Source organism: Chlamydotis macqueenii, chromosome Z (assembly GCF_036417535.1).
Source record: "Chlamydotis macqueenii isolate bChlMac1 chromosome Z, bChlMac1.mat, whole genome shotgun sequence".
Taxonomy (NCBI): domain Eukaryota; kingdom Metazoa; phylum Chordata; class Aves; order Otidiformes; family Otididae; genus Chlamydotis; species Chlamydotis macqueenii.
In genome coordinates, this window is record NC_141593.1 from 73,469,996 (window position 1) to 73,483,698 (window position 13,703).

Sequence of the window (13,703 nt, forward strand, 5' to 3'; positions counted from 1 at the left end):
CCTGTAACTGATACCCATCACATGCTGACAGCTGCAGGTTTGCAACTTTCTTTGGTTTCATCTCTCAGGGGTTTTATGTCTTTCGCATCTACAACCAGGCTTGTTATGAGCTTAAGGCATAAATCACATGAGAGAGACTGAGGGAAAGAAAATTCAAAGTAGAGCTTTTCCTTCACCAAAACAGACAAAAAAAAATGAACAATCCCCACTGACTGAAACTTGACAAAAATATGATAACTGGTTCATTCCAAAGCTAGGAATATGGTTTCAAAAATAGTTCAAAAAACTCCACATATAAGTGAATTTGAGTCAAAGCCCACTAAAGGCAAAGCGAGTTTTTCATTAGACATAAACGCATTGGTGCCAGTTTTGATTCTGTATGAGCTCTCTGTCACCTGCGTGGTTTTATATTTAACTGTGCCTGCAGCTGTGGTACAAAGTACCTATCCCAAATGCCTAACAACCAGAGCACATTAAGTTAATGAGTCAGTGTCAGAGTGGCCCCTTCATGTGTTGTGCTGTTGTTGCTTGTTTTTGTGAACAGCCAGCTTTGCTTCCTATGGGTGTTTTGCTCGCTGCCAGGAGCGGTGAATGAACCATTTAGGCGGAGCTGTGAATTACAGCTCCAAAATGAAACAAGGATCCTGCACAGTAGTGGCACCTGATCTCGTATTTCCTTTGCCTCTGTGCTGATAGGAAGTCAAGGTAAATTCATGTTGAATGTCTAAGTCCAGTCAGCAACTGGTAAGGCCTCCTTTAATGACCTGGATCCACTACAACTAGTGATGATAACAGCTAACATGGTAGTCATCCTATGTTGTTTGTATCTACGGTGTAGCAATGAAAACGAGCATTTGTGACCTGGCTGTGTCACATCAATGCCTGTTACTCTGTTTTCCTATGTTCAGAGGTGACCTTTAACGGAGCAGCAGAGGCTTTGTGTTTAAGAGCCTCTGTTCCAAGAAAAAGGAATGGGAAGGGTGGAGGTGCAGACAGGATCTGTAGGGGGAGACAGTAACAAATAGAGGCTTAATGAAATTTGTGGAAAGTTCACATAAACAGCTGCTGCTTTTGAAAGGTCTGCTCAAAACCACCGCTCTGAAACAGAGAGAGGTCAGAGATCAAACTTTAGTAAGGATGGCAAAATAAGGGCTTTTTCTCCTCACTAGCTTAAGTTTGAAACATTCAGTTTGTCCAACATTTCTGTTGCCCTAGGGTGAGGATTTCTGTAACCAGTGTAAAGGGTTGTAGGCAGTATAGCTGTGTATATTGGTGTGAGAGCAGTTCCCTAAGAATGATGAAGGAGAGTAGACAATGCACAACTGTCAGCTGGAATCCTCCACTCCCCTCCCACATGGTGCATGGTGATTAATTCCAAGTATATATTAAATAAGGTCTGCATGTACATAAGTTTATTTTTTAAGAAACTCTTTTTTTTTTTTTTTTTAAAGAGAGTTATTTTTCCATCTGGAGGCACAGGATGCCCAGTGTGAGCAGCGCAACATCTAAGTTTGCACACTGCCTCTCTGCCAAGTGGCAAGTTCCCTGGGCTTTGCGTCTGGAAAGGCATGAACAGATCACAGCAGTTTTGGGTTGACGTTTAGCCGAAGGCTGGAATACATTCCCACATGCCGGACCAGGTTGGGTTCCACCACGTAGGCATTCTCCCCCTTAGTACGCAGCAGTGAGTAGAGGGCAGTATCCTTAGCAAAACCCTGGCGGCAATGCAGCTCCTGCAGGTAACCTAAGGCACGGCGGGCAGACGGAGCGGAGAAGAGCATGGCAGGCGTGCAGCACTCGGTGACCGGCACGATATTATACAGAGTGGGGGCCAGCCGACGCAGCTCCAGCATGTAATGCCGTCCCACCAGCTCTGACAAAGCCATACTGTACAAAGCAAAGAACAAGACAATGGGCCAGCTGAGGCTGGGGCGCCCAGTTGCCCAGGAGTACACGCAGTTCAGCACAGGTCCCAGAAACATGCCTAGACCTAGCCACTCAAGGATTCTCATGGGTTCGGGGTTGAAGTAGTGCTGAAGCCTCTCAGGATGGTAAAGCTTAAAGTAGAGTGCATCTTTGAGGTACGGTTTAGAGAACCGGACCAACAAGAGGTGCTGCAAGACAGAAAATATCTCCTCCTCTGGCACAGCATCATCTTCCACTATGAGGATGTATTCTGGGTTGTACATCAACAGCGACTGCTCAAGGCAGAAGATGTAGTCCTGCTTCTCCTTCTCAAACTGGTTCACTCTGGGGTCAGGGTTCTCCCCAGTTTTGTCATGACTGACCACAGGAAAGAAGCTGCTCAGCAGCCTGACATCCTGATGGCTACTGGGGTCTGATTCCACATTACAGAGGAGGATGCGGTGGCTCCGGCAACGTGCACCACATTTCTGGAGGAGCTGGTGGAAGTGGGCAGCCACTTGCAAGACATAGTGGAAATCATTCCGCCTCTGCACAGTGATAATGGTGACCAGCAGCAAGGGCTGGGAGGCATCACTGCCAGAGGCCTCAGAGGCGTTTGGTATCTGCAGCTTCTCAAAGTAATGGAGGGCAGCCTGGCCCTCCTGCTGGTTCTGCTCCAGGAATTCCTGGCTCATGGGGTTCAGGTGCCAGCGCCGCAAGTAGAAGTAAGAGTGGAGGAGCCGGTGGCAAATCAAAGGTGCAAGCACACCAAATGTCACCACAGTCAGTGTGAGGAGATGGATAAAAGGACTGGACCAACGGCACCACCTCCCATAGAGCTGCAAGGCTTGGTGTAACATGGTTGCTGCAGAAGGAGGGCACTGCTGCTCTACTCATGGCCTCATTCCTTCACTTCAGGTGCATCTTCCCTGGATTGCAAGGTATCAGTGGGGCAATGGCTGCCAAACCTCCACAGCTTGTCCAAGCCTAGACAGGAAGAAAAAAAGATGGTTAATGAAACAGGAACTGTCAGAATGGGAAGACCATGATTTGAGAAAACGGAAAGCTGAGGGCTAGTCCCTGAATAAGCCAAAATAAAAGCCCCCTGAGGAGTCCCTTGTGCTAGGGCATCACAAAATTGTCGTGGGAGGGTGAGGAAAGATGAGCCAAACTTAGTTTTCAGCAAAGTGCCCCTAAGGGCTTTTCAACATGCAGGAACTCTGATCTGACTTAGCTAGGTAGGACTTCGTTGTGTTTGTTACTACACTTCAAACGCACAACAAACAGGCAACATGGATGCAGGATGTGTGGAAATTCCTTTTTGTTAAAGGCAGAGAATTTAGATACTACTGTCTGGTCACAGTGACATAGTAAGACTTGGGCCATAACAAAGAACTGAAGCAAGATCTCTTGTATCTTAGCATAGCACATATTTAAGAGACAAACTTTTACCCCTATGGAATGACACATGCTTCCCTTCTGTTGCTCACACACTTCCAAACACATGTTTTTTCACTTTACTGCCCTGAGTGTGAAACAAGGTAACAAAGAGATCAATTTATTTCACTAAGGGTATGTGCATGCTAAGTGTAATGTGTGTGTGCATCTCTCTCAGATGTCTCCTCCTCTCTAGACCCTGTGAAATACACAGTCACAGCAAGATTAACAAGCTGCAATTGAGCCACTGATTCGTATTTTTTATTTAAAAGTTTGTAATTTAAGATTATATCCCTTTAATTTAAAATTGAAACATTTGTGTAAATATACATACACACACAGACTTTAAGCAAACATCCACCTTCACAAAAAATTAGATTTTGCCATAGCCAGCTTTTCTGTTCTGCTTCTCTGGGCTGCCATGAATACCTAACAGCCTAGCTGTCATCCTGTGACAGCAATTTCCCTTTTTAGTCTGCTGTTTGACTCTCCCTTTTACTTTCCATTCCTTCTCCGTATCAACTGAGTTATTCATGCCCAACACAGCTCTCTGACTGCACCATTCAGTGGAGAGTTTCTCCCATTTTTAACCTTCTGCCTTCACCAAGTTCTGATCAAATGGTTCTCCCAGACAAAAATGTTACCCTTTTTCCTCCTCTGCACTGTTGTCTGAAGTGCCCTAAGCAATGATGTGTGGATGGAAAAAAATCAGGGCTATGGCTCTTCTCCTCTGTCTCAGAAGAATCGACCATGTAGAAGAAATGACTCAGAGGACACTGAGCAGGGTCTAACTGGGACCACTTCAAAACTGCTTTCATTACTGTAGTCACAGATTTGCTCTGTTCGCCGTTAAAAGAACCGCGTCCTATTGCCATTTGGGAGTCCAATAATCTTGTTATGAAAGGCCTTTTACTAAGATTAATGGAATATATACAAGAGTTATTCCAAATATTTCTCAGAGACCAGCCCCTTCATACTGCAAGATCTCAAACCATCATTGGACAGACTGTGGCTTGTCCTATCTTCTGGTTCACAAAAACACAACACTTTGAAGATTTAGTGTAATTAAATAGAGACAACAAATTTACACACTGATGCATGAGAATCTGCAGTGTCTTCCCTTTTCTTTCCAATTACACAATCCTGTTTCACAGACACTGGATTGTATTGCATCAGTGGACCCTAAAAAGGCCTTAAAGGTGATGGCTGCCTTTCATCCATCAGATCCATGCCATGATGATTCAGGACATGAAGACCTGAAATCCATCAGATGCAAAGACCTAGCATTTAAATGCTTTTATTCATCCACAATCCAGGGCTTTCCTTTTTCTCATTTTCTGCTAACAAGTTACAAATATTAAGGGAACACACAAATCCAGAATCATATTCTACAACTCACATTGGCATATTTTTGAGACTCCTCTAGATGAAAGGAACATTCTTGGCACTGTCGCTGAGCCAGCCTCCAAACCTGAAAGTAAGAACCACGGTGAGAAATAGAAATTAAGAAAATGGTGGACGAGAAGCTCAACATGAGCCGACAATACACACTTGCAGTCCAGAAAGCCAACCACATCCTGGGATGCATCAAAAGAAGCGTGGCCAACAGGTTGAGGGAGGGGATTCTGCCCCTCTACTCTGCCCTGGTGAGACCCCACCTGGAGTACTGTGTCCAGCTCTTGACCCCCAACATAAGAAGGATGGGGACCTGTTGGAAGGAGTCCAGAGGAGGCCACGAAGATGATCAGAGGGCTGGAGCACCTCTCCTATGAGGACAGGCTGAGAGAGTTGGGGCTGTTCAGCCTGGAGAGGAGAAGGCTCCAGGGAGACCTTGGAACAGCCTTCCAGTCCCTCAAGGGGGCTACAGGAAAGATGAGGAGAAACTCTTCAGCAGGGCCTGTTGTGATAGGACAAGGGGTAATGGTTTTAAAATAGAGGGAGATAGATTCAGATTAGACATCAGGAAAATAATTTTTACAGTGAGGGTGGTGGAACACTGGAACAGGTTGCCCAGAGCGGTGTTGGATGCCCCATCCCTGGAAACATTCAAGGCCAGGTTGGACGGGGCTCTGAGCAACCTGATCTGGTTGGAGATGTCCCTGCTGCTTGCAGGGGGGTTGGACTGGATGGCCTTTAGGGGTCCCTTCCAACGCATGCCATTTTGTGATGCTACAATTCTAAAAGCTATAAGGTAGTTTAGTTTTCGGGGAGTAAAGTAATAGGTTCTGGATACAACTGAACCATTAATAGTCCCCACCCGAGCAGGAGGCCCCCTCCCTCACGCCGCCCGCTGCTGAAGGGAGAAGCGGCTGTCGTGCCTGTCCCGCAGCAGCAGGAGCGGCCGGCGGAGCTGCGGGGGCCGCGGGCGGGCCAGGTGAAGCCGACCGGGCGCGTGCCCGAGGTGCGGCCCTTCCGCGGACCTGGAGCCAGGCTCGCTCCCGCCCCGCCGGTTCTCCCCGGGCCCTGCCTGCTGGGACAGCGGCGCTGGGACTCCATCTGCTGGCGTCCCGGCTGCCGGCAGGCGGGGGCGGGTCCTCACTACCCCCACCGCCCCCCCCCGGGGCGGGGGGGGGGGGGATCGCCTGCCCTCACACGGGGAATTAGCGGGGACGGAAAAAGCAAAGAGGGCTGGGAGGCAGCGGTGCGGGTCACGGTCTGATGTTCGCTGATTTCTGACTCAGCCTGGCTCCCCCTGGCTCCACCTCAGCGGTAACGCAGCTCAGGGACCTGCAGCTCTTATTCTGGTTTTGCAACTCGGAACACCTCAAGGGAAACAACCATCAAACAGGCACTTTCTCTCCAGATCCTCCTCTGCTGCCTGGGCTGTTAACGTTCACATTGCTTTTTATCAGATTAATTGCAGAGAAAAAGGCTGTTTTCACTGGGCAGTGGAATAACCACGGAACATACTAAACATACTAAACACGGTCTGCAACATACTAAACTGGATCAAATACTCTAGTTTATGCCGGAACCAAGCTGAAGGATCTAGAAAAGAGGGGAGACACTGACCTCCTCCATACTTTTTAGTGTAACACTGGGAACATATGAGAGTTCCAAATCTACACAAAAATTTCTTGCTTCTACGGAGATGAAGCTTGATCTTATCTGCAGGACTTGAATCCAGAGTTTCTGGTCAGGCTGTGTTCTAGACATTAGTTCTAACTTTATGGAAGATATTTTTTTTTTTTTCCAGAAGCTGTTGGCACTGGCACTATAATTTTTTTTTCCCATTTTAGGGGGAAAAAAAAAATCTTGTTTGTTCTTCTTTAAGCACTTAAGTGGCATTACTGACAGAGAAATTAAGTTTGAGGAGAAAAGCAAGAACCAGAATTGGATTTTGCAGTGCTTTAAAAAAAAAAAAAGCTATATGAATCCTACTAGTTTGCAACCATGTAAATATGTGCAGTGCAGGCCACTTTTATAGCTATTCTGTGTGGAACTGAGAGATTGCTTAAATACATTTAGAAGCTGTGGCAATATAAAGCTATATACTCGGCTTGTTTCTTTACTTAGATCCTCATGATGAAGATTCCCTCCAGAAACAGCTGGTTCACCTGCTACCAAATCTATGTTCCCATCTTCATGAATCCCCTAATGACTTATCTGAATTGCACTGTTGAGGAAATAGTTACCTCTGCACACACTGAGGAAGAGTAGAAAAATGAGTAATGTCCTCTTTGGGGTACAGAATAGTGTCTGCTATGCTAGTGTTTTAAAAGAGAAAGCTGATCTTCTGTCTGCTCCAAACTCCTTTCCACAGAGGATTCCTGGAGCAAAGCTTCTGATGTATTTCAAAGCTGCGAAATTTTAGGGGCCTCTTGGGTAGCTAATGTAAGAGAGGGCACCTCTGTCTTCTACTGCCTGCTCTGTGAGACATGGTTGTAATTACTCCTTTATGATTACAATATTAAATGATTCCTTTTTGCCTAACTACACTTCTTTTCAGTGTTAATGGGAAAAGCCATTCCTTTCCTCACATAAAAACAACTGGATGAAGCCGTGTGGTTAGAAGCCATACAGCCACCCCCGGGAAACCAAGGTAGAGTCTTGGAAAATGTCCGGAAAGGCCAGCTGATACAGTCTCCACCTCACCCACAGTGGTGGTAGTAATAATGGTGTTCACACAAGTTGTGGTTTTAACTCGTCTGTTGATCCAGTAGCAGTATCCCAAGTTGAAACCTTTGTCCAAAAACCACTTTTATGACTTGACCTAACATTGTGCGGACAAGCTGCAACCTCAGGACCAAGCTCCTCTACCAATTAACCCTCTCTGGCAGATACAAGAGCTTTGTCTTGGCGGTGACACTGTTACTGCACCAGCAAACCATCCTGCTTGAACCTGAGGAAACTGATGCAAGCTTCACAAAGAGCCATATAGACCTCTCTCTGTTTCATGTACGCATGCTGACAGCTGACTGCTGTGTACAGATATCCTCAGTTTCCGAAACCAGAGGTCCCTGCCATGAGCTGATCCCTATTACTGGACCAGATGGCCAGCTTTTCTCATCTGCAATTCCTCTTGTTTTCTGACAGTTTTTAGTAGGTCAGGTGACAGATAATATTTCTGCAATGTGTTGAGGCTTGCCTTGAAAACAGCAGTGTCCAGCAGAAGCCCAGCATTCACAGATCTGACTGTTACGCTTAGATGCTGAACTGGGAGCTGGGCTCCCTAGAAAACACAAACCATCCTGGCAAGAGCTGTGCTTCTAAAAACATTCAGCAAGAGCTGAATGCAGAGCAAGAGCTCAGCAGTTGTTCTTCGATTGTGTTTTACTAGCAGGTACCAAATACATCTCTCATCTCTTCTACGTCAAGCACTGCTTAAAGTATTTGTCATTATGTTATTTCTAGATGATGAATCTCAAATAAGCCAGACTTAACTTTCACCTAAAATGCTTCCTGCTATGGCAAAGAGCAGGGCTGCTGGAGATGCACTTGATCTCTCAGTTCTCTTAAAACTTTACTTTTTGTTTCTTATGCTCTGTGTACTAAAGGCATAACACTGCTATGGTTAATGGCAGTTTGAAGCATCAGGGAAGCGGCCAGGGAGGTGGAGAAGGTTTGGACTTGGTCCTTTGTAGGACTTACGTAATGTAAGAGGTAGAAATCAATGGCACAGCTGTCTGTTTTGATTTGCCGTTCCTCAGAGCCTGTCAATGAAGATATAAATTTTTTCTGTCCAAGGAGATGGAATTTAAGCACTGTTTAGAAAGTGAAAACACACAGATACACAGGAAGTAACCTTGTCCAGTTAGGAAGCTCCAGAAACTGCAGAATTGCATCTTGAATTTAAATGTACTGATAGGCTGGCCTGCTTTTTTTTTCTTTTAACTGCAGTTAACTTTTACAATCTGTTCCTAAATCCCTAGAAATCCAGGGAGCACAGTTTGAAAGCTACTGAACCAACAGGCAAGGTACATGGATGTAGCAGCTGGAAGATACTTTCTCCATTTCCCTTAAACAAAGAAGGTGACCACCAGTGAAACAGGCTATAAACTGAATGTATATTAATTACAATTATTTCCCCAGCTTCTGTCTTGCTTCTCTTCTATATTAATTTTCCTCTGCCACATAAATCTGAAGGGAGCCCATTCTCAACACCTGCTGGCGTTCACCTGGCTGCCTACCTGCTATGCAGTGTCATGGGAAGGCAATGTTCTTCCCTGTTGCTATCAAGCAGTAAGGTCAGTATTCAGATCAAATGGGAGTGGAAAGCAGCCTGGAGAAGAGAGCTGTGCAAGATAATGCCTTAACACAGAGAATTAAGATGGGGACTTTTGTGAGGAGCTATCATTTAGAAGATTACACCAAAGGTTTACATAGCTTTAAAATTATTTAGGCAATCTGCATCCATCTGCATTTACATTTTATTTTGTGCTAGAGGGGAAAAAAAAATGTTATTAGAGAACTTTATAATCTGTATAAAAACTGCTGCATATTTTCACAGAGATGTGTCTGGAGCCCTCCAAAATCTTAAATGTGGCTTTTGGTTTGAGCCCACCTGTGCTTTAGCATAAAATTTATATCCCTATTTGTAGAAAAAAGAAAGAAAAATTGTATTACACAAAGTTACTGCTAATACTAGCACCAGCTATTACCTGTTGCTGTTTGCTATTGGAATCTCAGCACTAAATATGCACTGACTCATCAGAGGTGCCATAGATAATTTATATTTTAACTCCTTGTGTCACAGTCTTTTGCTAAAATAAGACCAGGGCCCCTGCATGCAAGATACTGTACACAAATATAGCAAGAGGCAATTTCTACCTTAGTGGATCTTCAGCTTAAGAATATAAAAGATGGGAGGGAATCTGTTTTTCCCAGATATGTAACAAATCAGCTTGGTTTGGTGGTCATGAACAATTGGCATTTTATCGTCTAACCATACTGATAATCCACACAGGTAAATAATCTAGAACAGCTATTGAAAAACAGCTACTAAATGTGATATGCTGAAGTAATAGCAACTTTTCACAAATTAAAGCAATCTGAACAGATGAGGAGGAAGAATTCTTGGTCTTGGAGAAGTCTGTCCAGGAGCTATTGCAGAGCAGCAGGAATGAAGTATTGCGGAATAGCTCCTTCTGCCGTAGCTCTTCAATTCAATTTGTATACGCAATTGTGCCCTCAGGGCTTGCTAGGAAACCAGCCATTTCACAGTCTCTGAAAGAGCCATGTGCAGACTATATTAGCTCCCCAGGTATCTGAGAGTTGGGTAGGTGTGACGGGTGCACCCAGCTCTGAGCGAGTGGGCAGCACTTCGGTTCAGGCACCACCAACAAACCAGCCCTGCTGTGCAAACCTTGGGAATTTTGCCAGGCCACATCTTCTCAGGAACCAAGGAGTCTAGGCCACATCTTATCAGGAGCAAAGAGTACCAGCCTGAGCTGGGACTAGAGAAAACTGCAACTGCTACAGCTGCACTCCTTACAAAAAGGTGGGGCTTGATGAGGAGTCAATCCCTTTACGCTACAGGTATCAGTAGCCGCCCTGAGCCCACTGAGTTCTCCTGTACAGCAGCAAGCTGCACAGCAGTGATCTCCCTTTGAGCAGGGACGCCCCTCAAGGTCACCCCTCAAGGTCAACAGACCCCTTACCTGGCATCTGGTATCATAACGAGGCAATATTTTACACTAGGCCCTGAAGTGTGTTGTATGCTAGCGACAGTTATATACATCCAGCTATAGCTTAAGTATTAGAAGTGTATAGCAGAGTGTTTGGCTGCCGTCTAATCATAATTTAAATCATTGTTGAAATCATAAATTAGATCATCATTCAATTACTATTTCATTACACCTTAGTGATTAATTATTGTTAAATCATTTTTAATTCACTGTTCAATTATCATTCAATTATCATAATTCGATTATCATTTGATCATCATTTAATCATAGAATGGTTAGGGTTGGAAGGGACCTTCAAAGGTCATCTAGTCCAACCCCCCTGCAATAAAACCCCACAATGATGACTTCTTTTAATAATTCACCTGCGGTGGTAGGGCTAGGGGTGTGAGTATATGAATGGAGGGTGAGGGGGAAAAAAGGAAACAGATGTGGTGATGGCTGCTAACACAGAAAATGTTGCAGCATTCCTGTTCATTTATCACTCTAAAAATAAAACACAGTAGTAACGAAACAGGATATTCTTTTTTTTGTGAGCAAAGGCCTTTTAAGTTGCCAGTTGGGATAGGTCTATGTAAACAATAAAAATGCAAAACTGTGCCAGGCGACAACCAGAATATTCTGATTCTAACTTCTGTTTGAAAGAAAAAATGTTTAGTCATATTGATAAACAGCATTTCTCTTTTCAGAGACACTGCCTACTCATGTCAAACAGCACTACTGACGTTATCTTCATCACATGTGCCTGAGGAATACACAGTCCTCCTTCCCTCCCCCTGCCATGTATGAAACAGACTGTTTATCTTGCATAGAAAGGCAGGGTCAATGGGATGCCCTGGTTTTGGGGGATACTGGTGATCTATTTTGAGTCTCAAGGGAAGAAAGTGGGATAAATACAGTAGCTGGAAAATAGTCTGTTATATAATTAGTATTGCCCTTGTTGGACAGACAAGAAAGCCACAGATTTCACTTGTGCAGGAGGGTATTTCACCTGGGTTTTGTGCTTGCAAATGCTTGCTGAACCTGGTGTGCCTTTCTGGCGGCCCACTGGTTGTAGAGAAAATTACTTTCTCAGCAACTACATGAGAGCATGACCCTGTGGTGCCCAGTGGCGTAGTGTCACATTTTGCTGCACCATCAGCACAGCTGCACATGTCCTCCACAGCCTATGATTTTAAATGTCAGTGACTTCAGCCCTTTGGTTTCTTAGGTGCTCCTCTTTCCCTTTGGGAGAGCTGCCAGGTAGCATAAGGTGACCCTTAAAGCACTGGGATTAATAGCAGTTACCTTAGTGAGGATGGTCAAAGAGGAGAGGGCGTTAGGTAAGAAAAGCTGATCCCCTCTCCACTCCCTGCTCTCCTTGCGAAACAGCAGAGATGCAGATGTTTCCTCAGCGTGCCCCGGCCTCAACCCCCTCACCCAGACTCCTGACCAGAGAAATTCTGGCCATACTTTTACCTCAGCCGAGTGCTCCTTCCAGGCACAGGGCAGAAGCTGGCTGGTTAATTTTTTCCCCTTGTTTCCTATCCCTAGGAGAGTTTCATTCACCTTCCCAAAGAGAAGGACTGTTTCTTTAGGCCCAGCCAGGCTCTGTCCACCCTTTCTTCTGCTTGTCACCATGTACAGTCACATCCTCACGGCACGCACGGAACACTTCCTCGTTCCCTGGAGGTTTTCCCACTTCCCCCCGTCGCTCGAGTGCCTCCGCTACGGCAGCTCAGCCCAACCGGACAGCTCAGCCCTTCGCCAACGGCCACAGCCCCGCGCCGCCCTTGGCCCCGCTCCCCCGGAGCACAGCCCCCCCACCCCGCCCACGCGGAGCCCAAAGCCACGCCGGGTGTCGACCGTCCCCGTCCCCCCCGTCCCCCCCCCCCGCAGTCCCCGCCGGAGAGGCCAGAAACACCCCGCCCCAGGGGCGCAGCCCGATCCCGCGCAAGGATTTGCCCGCCCCCGCGCATCGGGAGCCGCCCTGGGAGCGGGGTCCCCTCGCCCGGCCCCGCCGCTCCCCCCGCCGCCGTGCACGCAGCTCCCCGTTGCCCTCTACCTCGCCGCTCCGCTTGTTGCTCACTTCTCTCCCGCAAATTTTTCTCCTCCCTCTCGGGCGGTGAGGGTGGGATTAAAGGCATCAAAGCCTAAACATGTGACTACGCTAGCAGAGAGATGCTCGGAAGGAGGGGAAGGGGAGCTGGCAAGAGTGAGAACCCGAAAACCAGGAGGGGGTGTGTGTGTGTGTGAAAGCCGGTTAAGAAGCGGAAGGCGAATTGCCCCGGGGGAGGGGTCGGGGGTCTGGGGAGGGGGGTTGTTACAGATCGCGGCGCAGCCGGACTCGACTCCCTTGTCTCGGCTCCGCGGTGCCCAGCGCTCCGCGGGGAGCGGCGAAATGCGGAACCGGCTCCCGCGGCCGCAGCGACCGCCCCGCGGCCCTGCCCCGGCCGGAGCTCCGCAGGCTCCAGCCGCCCGTCAGGTGCGTTCCTCGGCCACGCCTTTGCGGCACTGCCCCGTCCCCCCCGGGCCGGCAGCGAGGTTGTTTTCTGCAGTCCGACCCTCCGCTAACTACCCAAATCACGGTGCCCCACTTCGTAGAGAGAAAGATCACGGCCCGCGAGTGGGAGGGCTGTGCTTCAGGGTTACCGGCAGTATTTCAGCTGCCTGCGACGTGTAGAAGTGCTAAACTTTCACTGTATTAATCTGCATTCATCGAAGTGGGGAGGCTCATCAGCTACACCAAAATTTGTACCAGGCTATTCAGGATCAAAAAATAGTATCAAAAGTGCCTCTGACCTGTTCATTTCTGGCCCTGCTTCCTCTTGCTGCTTTCCCTACACATAGACCCTTCAGCCCTGTAACCAGAATACTCAATTATACAAATTGTTTCTAACTACAGTTATCCAAAATATGCTTCAGAGAAAGTTTTCTGTAAGGAATTCTAAGAACTTAATTCGTTTTGTGCCTGCAGCTCCAAAAAAAGTGAGTACATATATTTAGGCAAAATTATTTTCAGGCTCTGACCTGTCCTATTTCTAGGAAAAATCTGAGGGTTGAGAAAAAAAAAACAACCCAACAAGGAAAAAAATAAAAATCCCTTATGCTGTTTCAGCAGAACACTATAGTCTTGTAAGCACAGCTAGAATGTTGCTAGGGCCCAGTCCTGTGATCAGAAGCTTCTAGCATGATGCCTGGTTTTGTTCTTTAATTTTAACATACCAATTTATATTATTTTCTCTAATAAGCATTATG

The 13,703-nt window shown here is 46.6% G+C and overlaps 1 protein-coding gene across 1 annotated transcript; it reads right to left on the reverse strand.

Moving 5' to 3' along the window:
* Positions 1 to 1,395: 1,395 nt before the first annotated feature.
* Positions 1,396 to 12,680, reverse strand: PGAP4 (post-GPI attachment to proteins GalNAc transferase 4). The gene is made up of 3 exons (XM_086770505.1): positions 12,511 to 12,680; positions 4,742 to 4,813; positions 1,396 to 2,892 (listed from the first exon to the last, which is right to left on the reverse strand). The coding sequence occupies exon 3, from the start codon at positions 2,763 to 2,765 to the stop codon at positions 1,578 to 1,580; it is 1,188 nt and encodes a 395-aa protein (XP_086626631.1). The 5' UTR covers positions 2,766 to 2,892; positions 4,742 to 4,813; positions 12,511 to 12,680; the 3' UTR covers positions 1,396 to 1,577.
* Positions 12,681 to 13,703: the final 1,023 nt, after the last annotated feature.